The 15,819-nt window shown below is 37.9% G+C and overlaps 1 protein-coding gene across 2 annotated transcripts; it reads right to left on the bottom strand.

Annotated features, from left to right (window-relative positions):
* Nucleotides 1-1,553: 1,553 nt before the first annotated feature.
* On the bottom strand, nt 1,554-14,100 carry exoc3 (exocyst complex component 3). Of its 2 annotated transcripts, none has more exons than XM_088312103.1 (16): nt 13,952-14,100; nt 13,084-13,277; nt 12,300-12,519; nt 12,046-12,218; nt 11,186-11,398; nt 10,859-11,037; nt 10,501-10,617; nt 8,366-8,483; nt 8,053-8,178; nt 7,458-7,558; nt 7,198-7,308; nt 6,938-7,079; nt 6,722-6,844; nt 3,948-4,109; nt 3,719-3,840; nt 1,554-1,982 (listed from the first exon to the last, which is right to left on the bottom strand). In XM_088312103.1, exons 2-16 carry the CDS (start codon nt 13,225-13,227, stop codon nt 1,778-1,780), a joined length of 2,256 nt encoding a protein of 751 aa, XP_088168229.1. In that variant the 5' UTR covers nt 13,228-13,277; nt 13,952-14,100; the 3' UTR covers nt 1,554-1,777. The 2 variants fall into 2 exon arrangements, with proteins under 2 accessions (XP_088168229.1, XP_088168230.1); XM_088312104.1 differs by having other exon boundaries at nt 13,945-14,092.
* Nucleotides 14,101-15,819: the final 1,719 nt, after the last annotated feature.

Here is a 15,819-nt window from a genome sequence, read left to right as displayed (position 1 = left end):
TTTCATTTTTTTCTAACTCGCTCAGACACCGCGCCACCAACTGGACACAATAGGGATTGCAAAGAACGAGGATGAAGGAAAATTTCAGAAAGTGTTTCACATTGTTCCTTTTATTACAGTTAGTTTCTTATCCAACTTTAAAAAAACAATCCTGAATGTGCGAATTGTTTGCATGTAACCATCCAACAGAGGAATTAAATCTTCCACGCATCCCTGCATTGTCAATACGGTTGGTCCGAGACCTGAGTGGAGCCTTTCTTAGTAGACGTGGCAAGTGGCGGGCTACACTCCTGCAGTGAATTCTAAATTTAATTTTAGATAGTTCTTAAAAAGGCCAGGTTACGTTTTCATTTGATTTGGAGTCAGTTACATAACGAAGAAACTGAAAGAAATAAATATAACAATACCTTATTTGAATTTATTATTTATTCAGCACTTGGTCAAGACTTTGACTCTGAAACACTTCTGGGACCAGAAACCTTTGCAGACACAACACATACTATAGACAGGGGTCACCAAAGCGGTGCCTGTGGACACCAAGTAGCCTCCCACCCCCAGGGCAAGGACCACATAAGTTGAACACAGGCCTTTATTTAAAAAAAAAAAAAAAAAAAAAAGCTTACTGTTGATGGGACATTGTGATTTTCTCCCAATGGTACGCACTCGATAGTTTGAAAATGGAAACACTGGCAGAGATTTATAGAAATAAAATGTTGCATGTTGATGTTTTCTAGTAATTGTGAGAAATCATGAACATGAACAGTGACATCATAGAAGGGAATATCATTAACTATAAACATGATTAAAGGTAGTTTGAGCAAACGTTTTCAGACGTATCAAACTAGTAGCAGGTCTGTCAGAATCAAATATTTAAGAAATTATTCTTTCTCAATTATTCCATCGATAAATGGAATAATTTAATAAAAAATACATTTAAAGGCAAAAAACTGTTTTGATAACTGTCTATGAAATGCCTATTGTTTGGTATTGTTAAAATTTAAGTTAAGGGTTATTCGAAATGTAACTGGACATAATATGTAAAAGACAAAACTCACTGTACTTTTTTTCCCATGAATTGATTATGATTTTGTTGGACCATAACACGTCTGATAAGGAAAAATGTTGATCAGTTTTCCGAAGCAAGTAGATGTTTGCACCCGTCTTATTTTGATCAAAAACAAAACATGAGTCTACTTTCATGAACGACTTCAGAATATTTAATTTTGTGAGACAGAAATTTGAGGATTTTGACAATTTTAAGGAAAACAATGGCCCTCAACAATTAATTATCAAAATAATTGTCGATTTTATGATTAACTGGTAATTAATGTATAGATTTCAACACAACCACTAGTGGTAGCTCTTCAGTAGCCAAGAGGACGCTCAGTTTAAAAAATGTTGGTGAGTCTCACTATATAATTGACACATTTTCAGCTGATTGTATTAAAAAAGGACAATTCCTGTGAAATCCAAAAGAACTGTCGAAAAAAGCAGATTCGAAGTACTGTACGGCGGATGAAAAATTACTTCTTCGGATTTGCTTGCAAAAAGAAAAAAAAATTGTGGTGGGAAGCCTCAATGATAATTACATTTTCAATTATTACATATATGCAGAGATTTTTACAACTATACATTTACAATTTTCTGTAGCACAAATGGGATCAGCATGGCGATCAAAGCGCAAGTAAACGAACAGAAAGGTGCCAAAAAAACAGAACCGAGTATCTTCAGGTGAAATTCATGTTCTTTTTTGAAGGAGGAAGCGGTAAAATTGGCTTTATTTAAGCAGCTTTGCAGTTGCCATGGAGGTCATGGTAGTCATGGTTGTCATAGTAATGGTGGGAACGGTGATGTCTTTGAAGATGGGCTGTGTGACACCTCCGTAAGAGACTTTGTTCTCGCTGAGAGTTCCGATGATCATCTGCCGCATGTCCCTGCTGGCATCACCACGCACCGCTAGCAGTGCCTGGATATGCTCCTCCCTAAATTCATAGTAAATAATACATAAATAATTCATAATACGTAAACAATTCATAGTAAATAATTCAGTATTGCTTAACATGATTCCACATATATTGCCACCAGTGATACTTCATTTCTGTTTTACGCGTACGCAGACTGCTTTGCACTTGCACACAGATCCGCACGCCGTTTCATACGCAAAAAATTTCAGGAAGTCTGTGTTGTGTTCCATGCACATTGGTCCACTCATTCTCGTTAAAAGACACACTGCACCTATGTGCATTAAGAATACAAATGTTGACCCTTTGGGAAAAAAACAGCTTGTGTGTTTGTTGTAATGTTGGATGTAAATAATGGGAGATGTCGTCAGCTAAGTGCTCCTCTAATCAGGTGTCCATTGATGTTTGTGTTTCGAAGAGGTGCTTATAGTGGCTTCCGAAAGTATTCTGCCCCCTTGAACTTTTGCCACATTTTAGGCTTCAAACAAAGTTTTAAAATGACATTTTTTTGGGGGGGGTGAAGAATCAATAACTTTCTTTAGAAGTAAAAAAAACTGACAAGTGGGGCGTGCAAAAATGATTCAGCCCCCATTGAGTTAATACTCTGTAGAATAACTTTTTGCTGCAATGATAGCTGCAAGACTATGGAGTATGTCTCTTTCCCTTTTGCACATGTGGAGACCAGTGCAATTTTTGCCAATTCTTCTTTCCAAAACAGCTCTATCTCAGGTAGATTAGAAAGAGAGTGTTGGTGAAAAGCAGTTTTCAGATCTTCCCACAGATTCTCAAATTGATTTAGGTCTGGACTTTGATCTGGCTATTTGAACACTGGGATATGGAATCATTCCGTTGTAGATTTTGCTTTCCGTTTAGGAAGTTGTGCTGTTGAAAGCTAACCCTCCATCCCAGATAGGTTATCTTCCAAAATGACACTGCATCAACTCGATTTTCCCTGTCCCTGCTGAAGAAATGGAGCTCCTGACCATGATGCTATGACCACCATGTTTGACAGTGGGGATGGAGTGGTGTGTTCAGGGTGATGTGCAGTGTTACTTTCACACCAAACATACTGTAACGTTTTGCATTTTGCGCTCAAAGTTCAAATGGTCTCATCTGGTGAGAGCACCTTCTTCTACATGTTTGGTCCCTCTGAGACTATCACAGAGCAGATGCATTTATTCTGAGCTTGATTACACAGTTTGACTATTTACCATCATCAGTCATTTAGGTCAACATGTTGGACCATTCAGAAATCCTCAGGGAACTTCTGGAGTGAGTTGGTTGCACTGAGCCATATCATATCGCAACCCCGCGCACAGTAGTCTCAGACTTCAACCAGCAGGATGTGCTAACATGCACTCTGAATTGCTCAATGGGGCATCAAGCCCCATTGCTCGTGTGAATAGCATGTGTACCAATCTATGGGTCTCAGTCTGCGCACAAGGCATGTCGCAGTACAGGGCGCCTCGTCTGATTTGGGGACGATTTGAGACTTTGAAGTGGGCCTTATGGTAGTGAAAATACAGTACCATAAATTTTAGCAAATTAATCAATAATAATATTATTAACTGACAAATACACAGAGCCATATGTGTTTCGTTTAAGGAATTTATGCTGCCATTAAGTAAATTCAAAATAAATTGTAAACAAACTTATTCACAATAAAATATTTTTGCAGAAGTAACTCAACTCATTGACAATCTTAAAAAAAAACACCAACACTTCTACAATACACCAATTGAGGCAGAGCCTGGTACCTGATGTCAGGGTATTTGGAAACGAGGGTCGTGACCTCCAAGAAGAGCAGTGTCGGGTCAGTCAGTTTGAAGACTTCAGCAATGGCCACAATGGCACCACATAGACGATCTGTGTCTTCTCCCTACAACACAAAAATCTTCATCGTCCACTAATCGTTATCGGTACGAATGCCATGCAAGCGTTACGAGTGCATCACACTTCTGGGGAATGGATGCCATGAGAACTCACGGCAGCCAGTTTTCTGAAGAGGAACTTGAACTGATCAGCCTCTTTGATCATTCTCTCAGCTCCTTCTCTCCTCTCATCAGCATTCTTAAAAGTGATCCGCTTTTGCATGACTGCCTTAATGTAGTCTACCACAACTCGGCGAAGGGCTTCACTGGTCATTTCCTGCACACATGGCACAAGATTATTTGCATGTAATCCAAAAAAATAATAATCTCAAGACGCATTAGTGGTGGAACTAAATGGGACTCTCAAAAATTGCAAGGTTGAATCAACATCAAGAGTGATGTATTAACGTCACAAGTGTATTTAGTGTTTTATTTGGCTTTTTCTTTTCTTTTCCTCGGGAGACATCAAATTGTGATCGAAATGAGGAGAAAAAAAGATGAAGTGTTGTGCTCATAGGTTTACATACATTCCGTGGCAGAATTCATGATTTCTAGGCCATTTTTCAGAGAATATGAATGATAACACAAAAGCTTTTATTTTACTTGTGGTTAGGGCTTGAGTGCCGCCGGTTATTATGAAACAACTGTGTTCACTCTTTTTAAGTTATACTGACAACAAAAACTACACAAATGATGTTCTGACTCACTAACCGTGACTTTTTTATTTTACTTTTTAATATTCTCTAAAAAATAGCTTAGAAATCGTAAATTCTGTCAGGGTACATAAACGTAATGGTACATGTCCTGGATGAATCCTGGTGATGGGTCTGACCGGCAATACTGGCACGTCGGCGCAATTGTTGAGCTCATATGAGTGAAGCGTGGTATTAGTTGGCATATTGCTTCAAGAAAGCATAAAAAAAAGAGTCACATGATTGATACAGCTTCTGTTTTGATCAACACTGCCTGTCACACTCAAGCACCAGTGAGCATCTGTCAACGGCACGTCTCTGAAAAATTGTTTATTTGAATGAAGTTCAGAATTTCAAAAGACATTGAAATGGCTTAAGACAAAATAAGCCTAGAATACACAAAATGAATATTTTTTTCTGATTAGACCGTTTCCCCTTAATTTTTTTTCAATTATTATTACACAGTTTTGTATTTTTTGATGTTTTGTTGAATTTGATTTTTACCAATAAAGAAAAAAAACATTCAAAAAGTATCACACGTAATTTTGAAGCACAATTCTTTTGCCCTTCAAGTCATTGTCAAAGGAAACCCAAAAGAAGATATGAGGATTCCACCTTGTGGGATCAATATGATCTCATATCAGCAAATAAGATATTTAGTTTCCTTTTCTTGTTTTATCCTGTTCTTCTCAATTTCTGCTTGCTCAATCAGCAATCAAGTTAAATGTCACATTTGTTTGATCGAACTGTCCAACGTTATAAAAGAACATACACAATTCTGAGGCGCAGCACGAGGCATGGGAAAGATAAAAAGTGGACACAGATTTGAACTAATTTGGGTATTTCATTTTTGAAAATCAAGGTTCGGTCAAGCGATAGAAAATTTTATCAAGATCCTTCATGTTTTCCCAAGCAGAAAGGTTTGCAGAGAAAATATTTTGATAAGTAGTTGTTTAATTACTTCAATCAGCGGTGCCCAAGCGAGGGCCTCAATAGCCCCTATCCAGCCTGTTTTAGATGTCTCCCTCCTCCAACACACCCGATGCAAATGATCAGAATCGTTATCCAGCTTCGGAAAAACTTGCTGATGATCTAATCATTTGGATCAGGTGTGTTGAAGGAAGTATACATAAAACAGGCTGAATAGGGTCTTTCGAGGACAGGACTTGGGCACCCCTGACATACCGGAAATATGTATACAACGTCTTAGGCACACCGCCTCAAAGATGCCTTGTGTTTCCCATGTAATAATTGTAAAAAAAAAAAAAAAAAAAAAACAAAAAAAAAAAACCTCCCTATTAGGACACACTCCCATTATTTATTGACTGTATACTTCAAAGATACGTTAAAGTCAGATTAAGCGAGAAATAATAAAATACTACAATAAATATTGTTGTATTGTATTAGGGCTTTTCTACCTTAAGTACTCAAAGCGCTTTAACAGTTTTTTTCCTACTACTACAATGACTTATAGCACAGTATCAGGAGCAACGGGGTTCAATATCTTGCTCAAGCAGACTTTGACAAGGTTACAATGGCAGGGGTTCGAACCACCAACCTCTCGGATGGGAAACGACTACTTTAACACCGATCCATGTTATAAGTTGCCTGCAATAATGTGAACAATCTAACAAGTGTCTGCATCGTAGCAATAGAGTGACACAGTACCTAAAGAGGATCAATACAATTTGCTAAAAGTGCCATAACGCTTTGTGAGGCCTGATCTACTCATCAATAATAAATGCTGTGTAACATGCAATAGTTTGAGACGTAAGGCACCTGCTATGTAGACTGTTGAACCCCTTGTGTTTTCAGTCAAAAAGAAAATCTTAGTTCTGAGGCCAAAAAGCTTGCAGGAAAAGGAGCAGTAAAGATTAGAAGGGCAATGGCTACTGATGCTATTGCATGTGAAAAAGTGTTTTAGAGACTCTGGATTTCAATTCAATTACAACGCATTACTCGTAAGTATACAACATGAATGTGTTTCCAGCAGCAACACATACGATGTCTTTTAGATGTCCAAAATTGAGAGAGCAGAAAGTAACCATTAGGGTGGAATATCGTCTCTTGGTTTCAAGACATGTAGTAAGATCGTGAAAATAATGATCACCCTTCCCACACAAATAATAATAAAAAAATAATGAAATAAAATAAATAAAAAAATCAACAAAAAAAACAACCCAAAGCGTTTTCTCACCTGATTGAAGGGTTTCTTGATCTTGTTAAAGTCGTTGAAGTAGTCCTCCACTGTCACACAGATTGTGTCCACAGCATGAGAGCCTGTCAGCCATTTTCTGGTTAGAAGCTCATTGAGGTGATGCTGAAAATGACAAGTTAATGTTGATATCTGAGAAATTGCATGTATCATTTTGAAATGAGAAACTTCATTAAATAAGACGTGTCACCTTCCTACCTCGAGATCCAAGAAGACCTCATCTAGAAGGAACAGGCAGCCCTCCTTGGCCACCTCGTTGAGTGTCCTCTCTATGGCAGCATCACTCTCTGTGGGCTCCGAGGACTGAGAGTACTTTCTCTTTAAACTGTCGATGGACTCTCTAAATAACACATTGGACAGGTGGTCAACAATATTAACCAGACAGACTTTTAGAATAATAAAGGAGCTCAAAAAGAATTCCAAAGTAGCAACCATTTGCTACTAAGATTAGCCCTTACTTGAATGTCTGGCAATTGTTTATGATGGCGATCATGTATTGCACGTAACATTGAGGCAGCTGTCGATCTCGCAGATGCTCCTCCTTATAGGCCACGGCTTCTTCTCTGTACCTACACAAGAACGCACACATTTCTCTTAGCATGGGAAGACTGTTGAAGTCAGTACATCCCGAGTGTAACTAAAAAAAAAATATTTATCAGACAACAACCTCTGAGCGTGACAGAAAGTAGATATGGCATAGTAACAATCATAAGATTACCTAATGAGGAATGAGTTCATTTGTTTCAGGCAGAGTTTGAGAACCTGCTCTTTAAAATCCCCATCAATCTGAGCAGCGACTTGCAGGTTCTGTTCGAACATCTGACAAAGCATAGAAACGATGTCACAGGAAAAAAAGGTGAGTAGGTTAGACAAAGGTTACTTTGGTTTTGTTGTGAAAAAAAATGCTAATGTGTACTACAATGCTGTACAGCTCCTTTACTATGACATAGGTGAGTTTGTATGATTTTTTTTAAAATTCCATTCTGAAGATAACTAATTCCATGTGTTTTTTTTTTTTTTACGTGCACAACGATGAAAACAGAGATCAATTGTTTAGTTGTGTTATCTTTTTCTGATATTCAAAATTTTGTAATGTATTTGAATTATGCAGTGAAAGTACAACAATAAACTGTGACTGAGAACTGTAATACAGCAGTTGCCTTTATATACATACATACATCCAAGAGATGTGATTTTTAACATTGTGAAGGACGTAAGAAGCCGAATGATAAATTCTCTGAAGAAAGTTCTGTGCACAGTATTTGATTATTCTTGAGGTATTGGATCTGTGTGAGAAGGTGTCTGTGTAGTACCTGAAAGACAATGGCAGGCAGTGTAGTTTGGTAGTACCCATCCTGATCGGCCTCAGGCTCTGTTTCTTTCTGCCAGTCCTTCTTGTCTGTTTCAAGGGCTTTCCTCAGCCAGCCGGTAATATTTGACTGCAGACACAGATGGGAACACACATTGCAATGCAACATACATTTGACATCCTGAGTTGGTTGCCAGCCAATCACAAATATTTATAAATATTTCTCTATTAATGAAATAATGGTTAATTTTCTCCATAATCGAACAAAGAAAATTAGTCAAATGTCTAGCCTTCATATGTTTGTGATGCTTGCTTACTGTGAAAGTCTGGATATATTTGCTGAGTAGGGCATCCACCACATCCTGAGGTAGCAGTGATTCTAGCCGGTTGATGTCACACTCAGCAATAAGCTCTGGATGGCCCATCATCTCCGCACTACGAAACATGCACAGATTCACAATGATTGATTGAATCCGGAAGATTCGTGCTTCATTGTGCTCCAACAGCAGGACCAACACTGGCTTTGAATTGCACCCTTCCTTGTGACACAATGGGAACATGTGCACTGGAATATTTTATGTATTGTGTCATTCCTTTTTAGTAAATAATTATACAATACAAAGTCGAGGATGAATTATTTTTTTTTGTAATTCTTATCATCATTATTATTCATTTGTAATGTATATTTTCAATTTTTATTTTATATTGGATTTATATGTCTATTACACCCACGACATGGTTCCCAACCTTCTAAATACTTGCTACGCAACAAATTAACTTTTAAAAATGCAAAATGGAGAATGAATACCAAGCTGCAGGCTGTGAGAGGAAGTAATTATAAACCCAGAAGCTGACGATTACGACGTAATAGAAGTTTTACTTTTTATTCCTAAAATTGTTTTACCTTAACTAGAATCCTGCAGTGAATTTTAGCCAATCCTGGTGGATTATCGCACTTGTAAACACTTGTTTTTATTGTTGTGCAAATCGAAAGTTGCTGTCATTATAGTTGCTGCCGTTTCTTCATTGTGGTTATGTTCTTAATTGTTGTTAGTCTTTTTCTCTCTTGCTTTTCTTTTCAACCCAAGAAGAAGTACTGTAGCCAGAAGTAATAATGGCTTAACTTTTGCTTTGCACATTAACATTAAGAAGGAGCTTTGGATGAAATGCAACGTGAGATTCTAGTTAAAGGGACACTAGGATGAGTTGAATATTGGCACTTATATAATAGGCTTGCATGCAAAAATGACATCAGTTCTAAAATGCCCCCCACCTAAAACACGCTATAGTGATTTAAGTTTTTTTTTTTTTTTTATGACAAATCCCCCTTTTGGAGCTCGGCTTGTTATATTTTTTTCCGGGTTCAGCATCTACATCACAGCAGGAAGGCAAGCAAGGTAATATTGTTCGCTTTCTCAGTTCTGTTGTCTAAAACGGCAACCGATCGCCACCAAAACACAAATGCGAATTACTACTCTTGTCCACTTCAACCTGTTCTAAAATAGTTTGGATTTATTGACATGAAACGTGAGCTCAAGTGATTACCTCCATAAAATCAAAATACACAGAATGAAGCGGACAAGAGCATGAATGGGCACACAAACCACAACTGGTTACATTCCAGACATTTGGCTAAGCTAAAGTCGTGTCAACTCAAATGAGGCAGACGGCAGCTGACAGTGGCCAGCAGGCGGGCATGGATCTTTAATGATTTCCAATGGAGAGTTTGTATTAGGTCCCTTCAATGACTGCCCAAAACATGGAGAGAGCGAAGGGGGATGTGCCCATATTCCTCATTAAAAGTAGGTGTCTTTCAAGTTGTCACATATTATTTCTCCAAAAATTAATGGATAAAAAAGAAACTGATTACTAATTTCAGGTTCCTGTTCAAAAAATATATAAACTGAGCTTGCTAGTGAAAAGTGGGCCATCTTGGCTGGAAAGATACTTGGGTAAACTCCATTAAGACACTTTGAAAAACACAAACATATTATTTGCCGATGTTTCATTGTGCTTGTTGGTTGAGCCTGCCATGATGCGGAGCCAATCAGCTCATGGGATAAATCCACTCATTCTCTCATTGGTCGATCTGGTGGCCGGGAACCAATCATGCCTCTTGTATGAATCACCGTGGGTCCGTATAAAACCTCAATTCCTCTCAGAAACAACACGTCTTTCCGCAACATGGTTATATTTTATATTTTGGAAAAATCTGTGAAACACTGAAGCCGCGAAGAGTGAAGCGCAAATGGCAAGGGATTACTCTACTACTACTTCTACTTTCCATTTTTCCAAATTTAAAAGTTAGCAAAAATATTGCATCAAAACGTATTGGAGGCAAGAACTGGAAAAATCTTGATTTAAATGTAAAATTAAGTCCAAAATAATAAAACAACAGCATGCTGTTTAACATGTAAATGCCCCCTAATATTACAATATGTATGGACAATACCTCTTATAGGTATTGAGGACCCAAGTTAACATGGACACTATCTCATTGGCTTCCAAGTCCTCAGATGCCAGTTCTTTGACACGAGTGGAAACAGCATTGTGGTAAAGGCTGAAGAACCTGAAGAGAAATATGCATATGACCATTAATATACTGTAAGTGGGTTCATTTGTATTTCTGACAAACTGAGCAGGGATTCATGCGTTCTTTTTAAACTTTTCAAAATGTGGAATCCCGCCAGATTTTTCTGTTCAGAATAATCATAATAATAAAAAAAGTTATGGTACGTAGCCTGGCAGAATTTTATTATTTTGCAGAGTCTAGGAAGTGACAGGTGAAGAAGAAAACGTTCATGTGATACCTGTTGAAGGTGTTGTAATGTGGTGGGAAGCACTGAACCATGAGGTTCTTGACAATAATGAGGTCATCTAAGACATATTTCCTCATTATCTCCAAAAGACGAACAAGCCACATTTTATCAGCCTCTCTTGTCACTGCCTGGGTGCTCTCAATACGGGTACTGACAGTACCCTCCAAAACCTGCGTTGCAAAATATTTTGAGAAGTAAAGTCTTAGCATATTGCAGTTGCAAACGAAATACTTGATAGAAATATTTTTATTGGAGAGTAGAGGAAGCCTGAGCAAAGATGATGGAATCACATGAAGAATAAAAAATAATAATTCTCACCTCAAACATTTTGTCTTTCCATCTTTTGGGCCGTCCGGGTGGGATGAAGCCCGTCTGTTTTTTACGGTCAACCATGCGACGGTCAATTTTCTCCTCACGCTCAATGATACGAACCACTGACACAAGCATGGTGGGGTCACGGCGAACAGTAACCATGGCCCGCTGCAGAACCATCCATGATTGCTTGGCAAGCTCATCTGATAACCGCTGAACCTGAAAGGGAAAAGGTAATTAAAAAGAGAACATTTTATTTATTTATGTATTGTTTTGCTAAGTGGGTGCTTAACCATTACGCTAGTGTAATTTAAAATTACAAACAACAGTGAACATGCATCTGTTACACAAAAAAGACATGGTCCAAAGAAGAAATGGTCATGATCATCGCTTTGTTGATTGACATAAATTGTAAAGAATTCTGTCAACTGGGTGGAAAGGTCAATTAAGTGCAATAAATGTCATTATTCATTACTAAAGGAATATATTCATATATATTCAATAGTAATTTTCTGTAGGCCTGTCAAGATTTCCTATTCACTGAGAGCATTAGCGCTGGTGATTATTCTAAGTTAAACTAAGTACAGTATGTGTTGTATTTAAATACATTATGTGAGTAGGTTTTATTGTGTTTAGTATTATAGCTAACTGCAAGTGGGATGTCATTAAAACAGCTTAAAGCACACTGAGAGTGGGCATAACATACACGTGGCACGCTTGCTGCTGGCATCAATGTGCATTCAGTGTGCGTTCACAGCACAGGAATTTACATACGTACACGCCATTGTTCTATACATTAATCATTTTTCTTCCAATTGTGATGAATCGCCCAGACCCAATATGCACATAAAGATGTTCACACTTACATCTTCAAAATAGATGGAAATTAGATGCATGTCACTGGTGTTCTTGCTGTCCATACGATATTGCTCATACATGAGGTCATCTCGGGAGCTCTCCAGATCCATCAGCTTTCTGTGGGCCTGAAGCAGCTCCGCCTGTTCTATCAGCTGCTGGGTTTCTTCCACAATCTCTGGAACTGTGACAAGAGATGTTGCGGGGTTATAGTTTTGACACTTATCTCACTAGATGACACAGTCTTATATTGGATTCTACCTACCTGAGAAAATATTTTTAAGGTTTTCCACAGCGGAGGCTAGCTGACTATGTTGAACAACAGCATCTTTGACATCTTTCAGGTTCTCTATGGTGTTGATGCTCTGCCTCCAGTCTTTGCTCACATCAGCCAGTGAGGTTTGGATGTCCTTCACATCAAGCAAGGCACTGTGCAGCTGAGTGAGTCCAGTGCGGACACCATCCAGTTGAGATTGGATGGCTGCCTGAAAAGCATTAACATAACCATGAGGTACAATGTAATTTACTTCAAAATACAGTGGAATATTGTGCCAACATAGCCTCTGAAACTTGAGCTTGGTTCACCCACCCATTCTCTGTACCGGTCATCCCCACTAGTGTCGCAGCTTTACAGGAGTCTTACCCAGCTGACTTTGGCAGGAAACAGGGTGCAGTGTGCACCCTGAAATGGATCACAGCCAATCACAAAGCACACAGCTACAACGCTGGACAATCATTACAAGGCATCGGAGAGAAACCTTGCACAGGTAATTTATTTTAGTTTTTTGGTCTTTGAACTCATTTACTACCATTGACGGCTAAAGACGTCAAAGATGCTTTTTTTTTTTTTTTTTACTCGGCTGGTAGTGAGTGAGTTAAGGGCAGGATTTAAAAACACCTAAATCTGACATATATGAAACACATTAATCATGAAGGGGCCAAGCATTGAATTGTATAACATTACTAACATAATCATTACTGCACAAAATAATACAATACAATACAACTTTATTTATACAGCAAGTAGCTATCATTGTAAATGTGATCACCTTAAGCCTTGCTTCGACTGAGGCTTTCTTTCTGGCTTCTCTTCTTCTGTACTGCTCCACTTTGTCCAATTGGTCAGATCTTTGCAGCATTCCAGCCACACGCTGGACTGCAGTGCCAACCGCCTCACGGCTTGTCTCCTCCATTCTGATGCTCAGTAGTACAATATTGTGTCCATGGAATTCACGCAATCACACTTAGAGGGAGGGAAAGCAGCTATAGTAACCACAAAAGTCTCCTAAATACTGCAAAATGAACAGTTTCGTATGCTTTACACAAGGGTCACCAATAAGGTGCCTGCATAAGTGACTAACATCAATTAAAGGTAACAAAAGAAGTCAAACTGGTAGCCGTTCGCATAAATCAATACCCAAGAATAACTCTCAGTTAAAAAAAAGTTGGTGACCGCTGCTTTACATACACTAGCAGTCCATGAAAAGAATTCAATGACTGGCGTCTGCTGCTTTTTTCCTAGTCTGTATTTTTCTCTTTTTGAATGCGGATGGTAAATAAGGGAGAGTTGTGGAGGTAAAGAATCAATCAATCATAAACACATTGTAATTAATAGCATTTTCTCAAATTTATTAGACTACATCGGTTTACACAAACCCATCCGAAAATTTTAAATTGTTCACCCTTATTGACGTGTATTTTTATGTTTTGCTATTGTCACAAGCATTAACAAATCGAATGTTACGTTGTTGTTTATTTCTCCGACGTTGTTCGATGTGGTAGAGTTGGAAGCACATTGACGTTTGGGATTTTCAAAGAAGATGCTAAGCTAACTACCAACGTAAAAAGACGAAACATTAGTATCATACATACAGTATGAACTGCGAGGAATGAAAAAACAAAACAAAAACCTCTTACGTTGTGGTCCTCAAAATCCAATGCTGACAAACCAAACAGGTCATAGTTTCGAAAAGAACGTTAAAATGTCCAAATAAATTACAGTACTCCTTTATATTATTATATCACCTTTACTTCCTAGTTAGACCCCACCTACCATTAGTACTTCCGACTTCCTTTTATTATTGTGCTGGTATTAACCGGCTTCCGGCACCGGTATTTTTCATTACTGCCACCCACCGGTTCCTCTAAACTGCAACACTTCAATTTCTCACATAGGTCTCCGTCCAATGGTATGGTCATTTTATGTTCTTATGTTCATTCCCTTATTATTTTATGTATATTACTTTTTTTTTCATATTCGCCATGCTATATCCTGAAAAATATCCCTGCTAATGCTTTGCACGTGATGTATTTTATATAATATAGTCTTCAACTTTTTTGTTGTGCAGACTTGCTTTACCCGTAAATTCATGACATAACCTAAACACGTTATGTGTTTTCTTTGGGCATATCTTTCAAGGTATTCAATTGCATGGCATGACATCTTACTTTCTACATTTGCTTTTTACATACTTGATTACTGCTTTAGTTCATTGCAACTTTATCTGACTGAACGCTCTTCTATGGTTATCCCTTTAGGTTTTTCTATTGTCACGGCAAAAGTACACATTATTTTGTTTGTAAAATAATTTGTACTAATTAAAATCCTGTACTCAACTAAAAGTAAAATAAGTACTAAAAAGAAAACTGACTCTGAAACAAGGTAGGCTACTAATATACAAAAGCATTTTAGATGTGACCCATTTGGATAACTTGGTACAAGCTTTTGTGCACACAAGATTTCCCTCTTTTATTAATTTACTGAGTACCAATTCTCGCTCTGAGAAGAATAAGAAAAAAACATCACATGTTGCTTGTTTAAGAGCTGGCTATAGCTTTGGCTCCACTTCCTTCCTTTGTTAACGTTGTCAACCAAATAAAAAAAAAGAAAAAAAAAGAAAATGCTATATTAGCTAACGACAACAATTAAAAACGAAAACTTGTATGTGTTTTTTTTCCAGATTGGATGGAGAGTTTTTGAAGCTCATGATTTTTCGGCAGGCACAGGCTACGACAGAAAGTACATACAGTAGGCTATATATGTTTTCAAATGCAAGAAACTAAATTAAAATGTATCTCACATAAATACTCAAGTAAAATACACATACCTGAAAAAAATACTTAAATACGGAAGCAAAATATTTGTCTCTAGTCACTTCCCTCCACCGTTCAACACAATAGCATACATAATGGGATTAATTACTTTTTGGAATCTGATAAATATCCAAAACTATTCCATCAGTAGGCTTATTGTGTTCTCTATTTTATTCAATTTTTCCCCCTATATCTAATTTGTGCCTACAGGAGATACGATACATAACAGGAGCTGACTGGCCATTGTTTGGGAGGCAAATTTGGCCAACGCCGGCACCCGGACCCAACCATCCATCCATCCATTTTCTACAACTGCCTTTCGTGTTCATGTTGGCATTGAGCTGGAGCCTTTGCTCACATGATTTGGAGCGAAAGGTGGATTACTCCCAAGATATGGTCAATGAGGAAACATAAAGTATAAAGACAGAAAGCCATCCAAACTCAGATTCGCATCATCGCAGAAATCATGAACCTCCATTCCATCGGTTACTCACTCCGTCACAATTTCCCTTGAATCAGCCATCTTTCAGTTCAAAGCAAAGTCATGGCAGACTCTGCCTCTGACGACTAATTATTAACTCCCTAAAGAAATTATTGACAATTCAGGTGAGTTATTGTGGATTATAAAGCCCATATAAATGTTGTTCTAATCAGTGTCAATATGCAACACTAAAAAAGTCATTATGTTTGTG

Source organism: Idiotropiscis lumnitzeri, chromosome 12 (assembly GCF_059441095.1).
Source record: "Idiotropiscis lumnitzeri isolate Australia: NSW breed Sydney's pygmy pipehorse chromosome 12, RoL_Ilum_1.0, whole genome shotgun sequence".
NCBI lineage: Eukaryota > Metazoa > Chordata > Actinopteri > Syngnathiformes > Syngnathidae > Idiotropiscis > Idiotropiscis lumnitzeri.
This window is presented reverse-complemented; position numbering and strand designations above follow the sequence as displayed.

Excerpts from the sequence above, each read along its gene's own strand:
- exoc3 (XM_088312103.1), bottom strand. The coding sequence starts at position 13,227 with ATGGAGGAGACAAGCCGTGAGGCGGTTGGCACTGCAGTCCAGCGTGTG. Across the intron at positions 8,484-10,500 it reads GTCCTCAATACCTATAAGAG|TGCGGAGATGATGGGCCATC; the intron begins GTATTGTCCATA and ends CATGTTTCGTAG. Across the intron at positions 3,841-3,947 it reads TCTTCAGAAAACTGGCTGCC|GGAGAAGACACAGATCGTCT; the intron begins GTGAGTTCTCAT and ends TTTGTGTTGTAG.